This window comes from Xenia sp. Carnegie-2017, unplaced genomic scaffold, assembly GCF_021976095.1.
Source record: "Xenia sp. Carnegie-2017 unplaced genomic scaffold, XeniaSp_v1 HiC_scaffold_20, whole genome shotgun sequence".
Lineage (NCBI taxonomy): Eukaryota > Metazoa > Cnidaria > Anthozoa > Malacalcyonacea > Xeniidae > Xenia > Xenia sp. Carnegie-2017.
This window is the reverse complement of record NW_025813483.1, coordinates 13,380,753-13,392,599: the sequence shown is the minus strand read 5'-3', so window position 1 is coordinate 13,392,599 and position 11,847 is coordinate 13,380,753. Positions and strand designations below refer to the sequence as shown.

Below are 11,847 nucleotides of genomic sequence, written 5' to 3'. Positions count from 1 at the left end.
AAGGCTAAAGAAGGGATGCATCGATGCATTGAAAGAAAACATGAAAGTCGTTTAGTAAGTAAGAAAACAGTAGACAGAAAGAGATGGAAAAACATTACAGATTTACGGTAGTAAACCCCGAGAGGAATGTCGAAAGAGAAGAGACATGTACTACACAACACTACAAGTACGCATGCGTACCTATTTTTTAATAAAAACCTTTCTCTTAATCTCAAGATAATATTTGATCGTTGTCCAAATAATATACGCAACCTTTTTTTCATTCTGTATTAGTGAATATAGTGTATATAGTGTTTTTTTTTCAATACAAAACTGCTGCTCTTTAATAATAATTGCTTCAATCTTTCATACAAATCAAAGGTATCATAGTATAACTTATAAGATAATAAAACAAATGCTCAAATTGTACAATCTAAGTGTCAAAACACCGAAAGATTAACAGCATCACTTATTGAGCAAGTCCGCACTTGCTTTCTTCTTTATCAGGCTTAAGTTGTCTGGCAAAGTAGAGAACAACAGCAATGTTTAGGATGGCAAAAACTATCATAAAAACCACACAGTTGAGAAAGGTTGGTCCTTGTAAATGATGTAAAATGTTACGACGATTTATCATATCGCTGTGTATAGCTGAGAACTCATCTGACGCTCCCAAGGCAGTGAAAACATGCAGAAAATTGTGACTGTTTCCAAAACAATCAAATGTACCTGGTTTCAAACGCTCTGGCAAACGAGTTATGTTAAAAATGGCAGCAAAGAGGTAAAACAAGGTATGTCTTTTGTGATAGGTGAGTGAGTCAAAATTACAATCGGTCGCTTCGACACAAGTATAGGTTCGCCATACGATCGGTGATATAATGAAGAGAAATACAAACACGAATGGAGTTGTACGAATCAAGTACTTTATACTAAGCCATCTATGCCTCGAAGCACAACATAGGAAATTCGCCGTTAGAGAGATCATCGCACCGATTCCTAGGAACAGCAAATGGTGTTTGTAAATCGCCACTTCGGTGTATGCCGGTCGACCATAGAAATAGAAAGCTTGTGATGCACCAAAGCAATATGTAGCAATGGCGGCATAATCAAAAAAGAAACAGATATCCCTTAGACGTGGTGACATACAATTAAACATATGTGCTCCACAACTCATTGAACAGAAGCAACAAATACACAAGGCAAAGCAGATTAATGGATAGTTGTACGGATCAGCTAACGAGAGACCAGCGATTACACGAGCAAAGCGAAGTATGAAAGCAAACAGCGGTATTAGATGCGTCCATATGTTTAAACTCTCATTACTCTGCAATTCAAACAAACTTAAAAAGCATTCCTGTGCTGTCGAATAAGGTCTACGATAGCCAGAAAGAATAAACGCCTCCTTATACTGATGAGAAACTTGATCAATTGTTAAGTACATCGGAGTAAGTTCTTTTGTGGCTTCTCGATTTTCTTGCCCTTCATCTTTCGAAATATCCACATTTAAAAGTACTTTTCGTTGGTGAACTCGTTCTTCAATGCTTAAATTTGTATCGCTGCTCTTTTCCATCACTTTTTTCCTTTTCAAACACTCGTTTTAACAAGAAAATGACAGATTAATTTCATTGCGATATGTGGGCGACCATTTTGAATGAGAAACAGGGAAAAACCAGCGTTACGTCATCAATAATTAATCAGCGTGGGCGTCTATTGAAATAGTTTTACTGTGTGATGAGCACGTGTGATAAGAGTCGAACCATTAAAAATTAAAACCCCAAAAATACTGTAGATCAGTTTTACTTAGAGCTTCAACTGTTATTTTTTGAAAAATGCGGAAACTGAGCATATACAATATAAGCATATTGATAAGCTTGCCAAATTTTCAATGTAGAAAGTTTGCCAAAGAGTGAGAGTGTTCGGTGGCCCAAAGAGTGATATATATTCGGTGGCCCACAAGTACATTACACGAACAGAAATAGCATTACACGAACACAAACAGAAGCACACGAACACAAATAGAAGTACACGAACACAAATAGAAGTACACGAACACAAACATAAGTACACGAACACAAATCGAAATACACAACCGCCAGTCCATATTCTGCTTAGTTTAACAATGACGAAAAAATAAGTATACAGTTTACCAGATTACATTTCAATTGCTTGCGATTTAATAGTCTGAGCTTGCAGAACTCGATGGATATGGTAATATGCTTAGGATATAGAGCTATTTGGAGGCGTTTGCAATCTAAGTAAAACGTTCTAGTACGTCGTTAGGTTATTGAAATAATGCTCAAAGGAATCGACTCTGAAGCATCGAGATTTCGACGAGCAAATAGACAAGTGTTTGAAACCAGGACGTAACTACACCTGGCACGCTGATGACTAACTGAAGCCGTATGGCTTTGCAGTTCATGACTACATTGACAAAATCATTGGCTATTCGATATCGGTAACCAAAATTATCGACATCGGATAATTATAATCAAAATTACCGGCTATCGGATAATTATAATCAAAATTATCGGCTATCCGATAATTATAATCAAAATCATCGGTTGTCCGATAAATATAACAGGTGAGAATTTTACAGTTAAGGCCGAGAGTATCACTTTGTTTTTTAATCATCAAATGTCCAGAATATATTACTTTCATAAAATGTCAAAGAATTTCTGCCATTTTTGCGTATAAATTTCAATGTTAGAATTTGACTTTGAACAGCATGATGTTCATCCATAGACCAGTTCCGCAGCTTGTGAAAGTTGTAATCTATGATTTGACTTAAAGTTTAGTATTGCTCCATCGCCACAGATTCAAGTTTTAGATTTACTATTGATATTCCATTGGAAGTACTTATGTTGCTTGTGCTTGAGCAAGGAGTTTTTCATAATACATCAAGACATAAAAGTTAGATAATTTTCACCTGCGCACTTTGACTATTTCATCATCATCAACTTTCTACGGTCCCATCTCTTGGTCTCAGGTTTGCAACACCCTCGATAAAAGAAGCGAAAAGACTAAGTTCGTGCTCAAGTTTCTTATGAATATCATCAACCCTATAAAAAAAAAACAAAAAGTGTAATTTTAAAACTCCAAGCAAATCAGATCAAAATGTTTCTTTTAGTCGGAATAATTTTTTCCTATGGATTTACTTCATTTCCCTGTCTTTCGTTTCTCCTTGAAGTTTTTGAATGTCCTCCAAAATTTTCTGGTCGCGCTTGGCATACATCTTCATTGGAAATACATACGTTTCGTTCACGAGTGAACAATGTAACAAGGACAATGGCGTATGAACGAAGTACTGAAGTAGTCTTAAGGAAGGAGGTGAGAGACAACCCATCATCATAGGTAGAAGAGGGCAACAATTGCCGATGATTGAAACAATGGCAGTTTTTATTGACATATTTTATACCGTCAACTGATATGAATTGACAGTTCAAACCTGATCTAAATTGAAATCTTCTTCACGAGAAGCCATTATTTCATCTACGAGATAAACATGTACAATATCGCCAATTACGCCAGAAACCAGTAATCTTCTCAACACAGTAATAAATGCAGAACACGCAGTTTCTGCATTTCTAGTCTCACCTTTAAACTGCGATAATTTTTCTTCAACTTTTCCTTGAATAACTTGTTTTGATTCACGCTGAACTTCTAGGAATTTTATTTCTTCTTGAGCTTGCTGAATGGCCTGAATAACGAAGATGACAAGATGTCAAACACAACATCAACTGCAAATCATACAAGATTTGAAACAACTTCACCTCTTCAAATCTTTCGATCAAAAATTACGATGGATCGTTTTAAACATCGGGAGGGAAAACATAAAGAAACCATTTAGATTTATTAAACACAATAAAATTTACCGGTGCGCGTCTTTTACCTTGCGTTTTCTTTTAAAACCCTCTGAAGCTTTCGACAACAGATTAAATTCTCCTTTTCGATATTTTTAATTTCTGCGTTTTGTTCGGCCATAACACGTAATGATTCGACTCTCGTCGTATTGATTTCCTCTTGCAGCCGTTTCTAAGTAAACAGGCAACAATGAAGGATCACAAAGGATCACTTTCGTGATACATGTATTGGGTATATCTTACACGAGGCTCTTTTGTCCTTTCTATTTCTTTATTTGTTCTTTGTATGGAAAGCTCCAAGCTCGCTTTTTTGTTCTTCAAATCTTCGTTTGAAAGAGATAGTACGACAAGTATTAAATTCGAGGCAAATTAAGTAAAATTATTCCATTAGATGAATGCAATTGAAAGCAATCCGATATTGAGTTACCTACCAATAATGGACTGCTTGAGTTCAGCATATTCCTTTGATTTCTCATCAAACTGTTGTTCTAGCAACTCATATGAAGGCTGTCAATGAAGAAATGTCGAACGTAAACAAAAAATATAGAACTACGTACACACACAAGCGAGATCAAAAACCTGTCTCTCCGCGAAAGTTTTTTGGTTTTCTGCAATGTCTTTCTCAAGTTGTTCAATCGATTCCTTTAAACAAAATGAAATGGAAAATAAGTTGATACCTTTAAATCACAATACATACATCTGTACAGAAGGTGATGGTTCTGACAAATCTTAAAAATATTCACTTTGTGGTATGACTTTCTTACTTTCAGTCAATTGAAGAAACAATAATATTTTTAAAAAAGTCAACTTTAAAATGACAAGCAATGGTTGATTACTAAAGAAGAAATGTGTACACCATCAAGCAAAAAGAAACCTGCAATGTTTCTAATTCTTTTTGAAGTGCCTTTTGCGTCTCTGCGTAGGACTCCTTAGCTTCCTTTAAAGCATCTTTTTTTTCCAATAACTCTTGCTCATCATCTCTCAAATTTTTCTGTAGTTCATTTCCTGATGCAGAAATTTCGGTAGTCAGAAGTTGTCAAAGGAGACGTTGTAAATGAAGATGTACTCAACAGAGGCATTATCAATAGAGATGTTGTCAATAGAGATGCTGTCAATAGAGATGTTGTCTTTAGAGATGTTGTCAATAGAGATGTTGTCCATAGAGATGTTGTCAATAGAGATGTTGTCCATAGAGATGTTGTCAATAGAGATGTTGTCTATAGAGATGTTGTCTATAGAGATGTTGTCTTTAGAGATGTTGTCTTTAGAGATGTTGTTAATAGAAAGATTGTCTATAGAGATGTTGTCAATAGATGTTTTCAATAGAGAAAAGAGAGATGTTGTCTTTAGAGATGTTGTCAATAGAAAGGTTGTCAATAGAGATGTTGTCAATAGAAAGATTGTCAATAGAGATGTTTGTCATTAAAGATGTTTGTAATTGAGATCTTGTCAAAGGACAAGAAAAGAGATGTTGTCATTAGAGATGTTATCAATGAAGACATATTAAAGTTGCAAAAAGCCAACACATACTTTTTCTGTCAACGCCGAGTGTTCGTTCTTAGCCGATTGAATGATATTAGACAAACTAATCATGAAGGTGCTGTATTCATTCTTAAAGTCACTGGTATCTTTTGCGAGATTTTCGCGCTTTATTTGAATGGACGCCCTAAAAAAATAAACGTAAACAGACGCGATAGAATAGTAGAGATAAGATAGAATAAGATAAGATGGAATCAAATTCTATAGAATAGGACAGGACAAATGCACAAACTTTTCACTTCTTTCCTTTTTTAATCCGGACTTCAAATCGTCAATTCGATGAGTATAAGCGTCCGCCATTGCTCTGACAATGAAAATGTAAACATCTCTGTAACAACAGTTTAATATTATATATAAATTTTTATCAAGTGAAAACCGAATGCTTTTAAAGTAATGCACGTTTAGCTCACAGTTGAGATCTCATAGAAATCATAAGCCTAGACTTTTCAGGAAATTGGTCCCCCCTGACTCCACTTTAACTTACTGATGGCTTTCCTTCAACTGTTTTATCTCGTCTTCAAGTTCATAGTTCTCGTTTTCAAACGTGAACATTCGTCAGTTTTACTCTTTAGTTGATCACGAGAACGGCGTATTCTAAGAAGTAAATGTTCAATAAATCATGCATTTTATTAATGTCACCATCTTACAACGTGAAAATTGACATAGTTTGATGCATAAACATTTTTCAAGAATTAAGGTTGCACTTTTTGGAGCAAATTTGGAGAAATGGAGCAATTCTCTCGCCACGTATTTGACATTTACACGGTTATTCTGATGCTTTACCCATTGGTGTAGTGTTGTTTTTCAAATGCAGGAAATAATTAAGACTTTAAAAAGATAAGATATTTGTTGTATCTTAGGATAGCTTTATCAGAAAACGTATGCTGTTATAGTTTTCCACCACCAATTATTCTTAGAAATATAAAGGCAAGTATGCTACGTTATGCGGTGTGTAACTCGCAAAACTTGGAAGTTTGCTAAATTTTCTTCATAAGTGCCTAAAATCTGTGAACTAAATTTAATACGACAAAATAATGAAAAAGACAAATAGTTTTGAACTTTTAACGTGCAGGCGTTTTTCCAGAGAATTGCTCTTTGCCATAACTTTACTTATCTATTCCGTACTTGCCTATCTAGTGGTAAATTCGTGATAAAATGTAGACATACAGCGCACCTTTCCACGTCGAATTTAGAAATATTCAAATGATTTTCAGATTGCCCATCTCAACAACAGAATCCTCTCGGGGAAGTGCAAATGTTGCCGTTAGATTTTAGAAAATGTTAGATGAATTTCAGATAGATAATACTAATTTCAAATTTAATCATACATGTATGAACCTCAAATCAGTTCAAAGCAATTTCACATGGTTTCATACAGCAAATTCAATTCACGAAAAAAAAACACAGGCGAATTTCAAACAAAGTTAACGTACTAGTATCAACCTTAAAACTGGTAAAAACAAAAACAGATTCATATAACTTATGCACATATACTTAGGTTTCCTAGGTCACCATTGACCATTATTACAATCCTTGCACTTAAGGCTGGTGCAATTCGCGAATAAGAACAACACAGCATTATTTCTCAACACAATAAAGAAATTGTATTGGTTTTAATGCTCTTTTGCATTGGCAGCTCACGTTTTTTATGTACTTTGTGAAAATCCAACATTTCTTGAGAGATTTCTTACTATAGTTTCCGAATATCTGCATTTTTTTTATAGGGTTCATTATCATTTGCAAATGACTGAAACTCCTTTGGAGATGTATGATTATTATTTAGAAACATTTAAAACACAAATGGCAAATCTAATGAATACTTAACGCTATCTGAAACTCATCTCGATATTTCTGATTTGGAGGTGGGAAAAGTGGAATTATACAATTACACTAAAAACCTTTGTTCGTTATCTTTGACTTTTTCTTTGACTTTCTTGCATTCAGTGAAAAGAACATCATGATCTATAACATCATGACAAGAACATGAAAGTGAACTCTACGTCGATCAATAATTGAAAATTAGGCACATTACAAAATACCCTGCCAAAAAGACTGCCAACAGCAGTCAGGCTAGGTTAAGGTTGTAGTTAGGGTTAGGGATAGACATTGGGTCAAGTTTGCAGGTAGTACAAGTATGTGGCAGGGTGTTAGGGTTAGGGATAGACTTTGGGTCAGGTTTGCAGGTAGTACAAGTATGTGGCAGGGTGTTCTATAATTGACTCAATTTTAACCTTCATCTAGGGTGACTTTTTTGGAACTCAGCCGTGTATGTTCGACGTTCGCCTTCTCCAATGAACTGCTTAACTATAAAAAATATATTATAATCATTATCATGAACAATGTAACGAATCATGTTACATTTACTATACAAGATGAGATAACATCTGTAGTCCGTTCTAATCAAAACATATGCATCTCTGCAGGCAAAATATCCGATACAGCGTTACAGAGTTACATGAAGGATCTCAACTCTTGTATATTTTAATTGATTTTAGTTAGATTTCGTTAAATTTTGTAATCAAGGAAACATGAAAAGACAAATCAAACAATATAAAACAAAACAAAAAATAGAAAAGAATGAGAATAGACAAAAGGAGACGAGAGGAAACGAGACGAGGTGGAAACAAAGTGTTTGCTATGTGTTCTTTACCGTTTCATATTCGTGTTCCAAATCATCTTTTGTTTTTTCAAGGTTGGTCAACGTCTCTTGATGAGACTTCATCACTCGCATCCTGGAGAAAAAAAAGTTGCTTAAGCTTTGTGGTAAAGCTGTGTTTATCAAAATAGTTCATAAAACCACTGGGACCATTCTGACCATGTATGTTCTTTTCATGACATAACAAAATATTATGGAATAAAAGAAAAACATAAAATTTTACCCCTCTTGTGTCAGGATGGAGTTTGATTTGATCGCTTTCTGAAGTTGACGACTCAACTGGACAGTCTGAGCCTCGAGTTTTCCTTTTGAAGTCTCAATGCCTCGTATTATCTAAAACACATGAGGTTATTGCGTTTAATATTTTTCAAAAATACTATAGAACGGTAGCTTTTCAGGGCCCAGTTTATCTAATACTATAATAGATGGGGTATTTAAAGATCAGAGCCGTACCTGGAACGTTAACTAGGAGGGAAGCTGTATATTCATGTATTCAGTTGTGTTCGACTGAGTTCTATTGAAAGTGAACTGTCTTACTGAATATATGAATATACACCCCCCAAGTAACGTTCTAGCGACGTTCATGTTCAAGATGTAGGAAAAAATTTATTGCAGGCTATGATTACATGTTTATAGATGTATATCATCCTGGTTAGCGGAGTCCAATGTCACCATCAGTCCCACGGAGTACTACACTAACCCGGACGATCTACAACCATAGACAAGTAACGTGTAACCACTGTACAAGCTATTATATTATATAAATTACAGGCTAAACAGGCTAAAAATCATCACAAGTTATAGGGAAAAAAATCATAAAACACACACAAACAAGACAAGGGCAGACAAAATTAAATTACATGTGCTAATGTGTCTTTAACTTTCATATCTTATGCACGTTTACATTGATTGTTGATATTGAGTAAAGTGCCGTTAAACGTGTTGACAAACACAAACCTTTCGTTTTGCCTCCAAGATTCCTTCGCTTTCAACCATTTCCTCTTGAAGTTTTGCAATTTGTCTGTAAAAAATGAATTCACAGTCATGACCACTTTGTTTAAAAGTAAGCCTTCTTCTCTAAATTTCCCTACATTTTCTGTTCTTCATTTTTTTCCTTTTGCTCTTTAACTTTAGCACGAGTTTCCTCCTACGGTAGAAGGAAATGAAAGTAAGAAATTTAGAGTGCATTGCAATGACAAATGAAACGATTAGTCGGGGGTGATTGAAGCATATGACATTATCATCAAACAAAAAAAAATAATAAAATATTGTCGTCTGTTCAATTACATATTCTCCATATTTAAATCAAACAAATGTAGGTCGGATCTGACTGCACGATATCTTGCAATTTTTTTATGATAAAAAAGGAAGAAAGAACGAGAAACTTGCGTATTGTCAATGTCAAATGAATACATAAAGTATCTGATAAAATGAAACATATTTCTCTACAAAGTCAGCTGAAATTCCCCCCTTGTCATGCATAAACTGTCTTTAACATTTTCTACCACCATAATAAAAACTGACATTCAACCAGCAGTATCCCCAGGCCCACACACCCAGGAAGACCGTTTATGCAATCATGTTTGACAAAGATCAGGGAAACACACCACAGCTTTCTTTAGTCTTTCCTTCTCATCAATGGTCTCTTCTTTCTCCAAAGCAATGTCCTCTTTCAGTTGTTCATTTGATTCACCTAATTCTTTGATCTACAATGAATCACATTTCACTAAATGAAACTATGGCCCTTGCATTGTCCAAAGTAAATAATTTCAACTTCTGCATAAATTAATAAAAGAAGGAATTGTACCATTTTGGACGTCTCACGTAGCGTGTCTCGGGTTTCGTTCAACGTTATCTGCTTGCTATCAATTTAATTACCATAATCAGCTCATAAATATAATCAATATAATCAGCTCACTACCAATATAATCAATATAATCAGCTTACTACCAATATAATCAATATAATTAGGTCACTACCAATGTAATCCCCATAATCAGCTTACAACCAATCTAATCACTATAATCAGCTCACTACCAATATAATCAATAAATCAGCTGACTACCAATACAATCAATATAATCAGCTTACTACCAATATAATCACTGTAATCAGCTCACTACCAATATAATCAATATAATCAGCACACTACCAATATAATAACTATAAATTGCACACTATCAATATTATCAATATAATCTTTTTATTATGAGAAGGTAAACTGATGTCAACCTAGCTTTATCTGTCATTTTTTCATTAAGTAAGTTAATAACTGTGTCATGTTCGCTTTGTGCTTCACTTTGTTCTGGTCTATAGAAACACAACAACATTTCATTGACAATTTGAAAAAGTGAAACATTATCATTATTTGGCATTCAGTAAGTAGTGCAACTTACGCTAATCTCAAATTTTCACTCAGTAATTTCTGATATCTTTCTTCAAGTTCTTTAATATTCGAGTTGATGTTGTTTATATTTGCCTAAGTTCAAACCAAATCTTGTGTTATGAAGAGGTGAAATCACTGGGTGAAACCTAACATATTTGTCTTGTAAGCAAAGACAATTGTTGCATATGAATAAATAATTTACCTTCAGTTGTTGAATGTCTGATTCGTTTAAGTCACGTGCTGAAACAACAGCATCTACAAGAGACATAACCATGTCAAAAATTCAACAGAAAATGTGTAGATTGTAAAGAAATTGTGGGACTGGGGCACAAACTGTTTTCTGGTCAAATGATGTTATGAGTTTCGTATCAGTAAAGTATAAAATCTGACTTCAATGAGCAAATTTATGGTTTTTTATAACCAGCCCAAATAATTTTTTAGGAGCCAAGGTGAATTCTATGTCTGGTATGTCAAATCGGTGTCCCTGCTTTAAAGTTGAATGCCAGAGCAAAATGACTTATAGCCTTCTATCTCCTACACTGCAGACAAACACAAAGAATAAAAGCTATGTGAACGAGCATGGATTCAATTTACATCTTTTTTCATGAACACTCTCTGTAGAAGATTTTTAGAAAAACGTACTTTGCACTTCACTTTTATTTGTGTAGGCATTATCTGTAACTTGAAACGTAGTGAACTAGCAAGTATTGTCTCCTTTTCCAATAATTCATGTAGTTTCATACGATCACGATTCTAAATTATATTTACATCATTGTAATACAAATCCTATTCCCAAAGCAACAATCTCCATCCATAAAGCATTAAAAGCAACTTAAGCAAAAGTTTCTATCGTTCTAAAGCAACCTACCCCTAAAGCAACAATACCCATTCCAAGAGGCTAGAGCATAAGAGCAACAATTTATAACCATTTACCCCTGTTTTAACTCCAAAGACAATTTTATGTCAGGATAATCTTACCAGACAATGACGAGTGAAGACATTTAGACAATAGACAGTCAATGAACTGAGTAAAGACTGATCACAGAAGTAATTAAAGTTAATCAACAAACCATTTCTTCAAGAGCTTCTATAATATTCTTAATACTTGAAGCATGGTATTCATCTTCACTGATGCCTTTTTGTGTTTTAGTAAATGTTTCTAAAATAATTCACTTAATTTAAAAAGAAAGTATTGCTGATAATTTATTCATCAACAAAAATTGATGTAATTTGCTGATATTTTGCTCAACAAACACTTGGTCTTTTACCCAAATCTTGAAGACTTTTGACAGCTTTGCTGACAATGCAAGTCAAATCTGATGCATTTACAAGGTCCATAACTCTTCCCGAAACGTGAAACGAAGTCAAAAACAGAAAAACTATAAATTTCTATCAGAATGTCCCTCACTAAAAGCCGCCATATTGCTTTT

At 34.4% G+C, this 11,847-nt stretch overlaps 2 protein-coding genes across 2 annotated transcripts; both read right to left on the bottom strand.

The window, feature by feature from the left end:
• Positions 1-167: 167 nt before the first annotated feature.
• Positions 168-1,657, bottom strand: LOC124441991 (membrane progestin receptor gamma-A-like). Its single transcript, XM_046992474.1, has one exon. The coding sequence runs from the start codon at positions 1,544-1,546 to the stop codon at positions 449-451; it is 1,098 nt and encodes a 365-aa protein (XP_046848430.1). The 5' UTR covers positions 1,547-1,657; the 3' UTR covers positions 168-448.
• Positions 1,658-2,564: 907 nt separating this feature from the next.
• Positions 2,565-11,842, bottom strand: LOC124441992 (coiled-coil domain-containing protein 175-like). The gene is given in 29 exon segments (XM_046992475.1): positions 2,565-3,035; positions 3,132-3,208; positions 3,422-3,465; positions 3,571-3,673; positions 3,747-3,756; positions 3,866-4,008; positions 4,080-4,159; positions 4,268-4,343; positions 4,416-4,478; positions 4,711-4,843; positions 5,368-5,502; positions 5,608-5,679; positions 5,860-5,911; positions 5,914-5,969; positions 7,274-7,337; positions 7,607-7,679; positions 8,026-8,107; positions 8,255-8,364; positions 8,989-9,052; positions 9,123-9,178; positions 9,639-9,737; positions 9,839-9,893; positions 10,264-10,341; positions 10,428-10,510; positions 10,620-10,672; positions 11,060-11,072; positions 11,075-11,170; positions 11,488-11,576; positions 11,686-11,842. Coding segments are annotated over 29 exon segments (2,235 nt in total). The 5' UTR covers positions 11,756-11,842; the 3' UTR covers positions 2,565-2,929.
• Between the last annotated feature and the right edge of the window lie 5 nt (positions 11,843-11,847).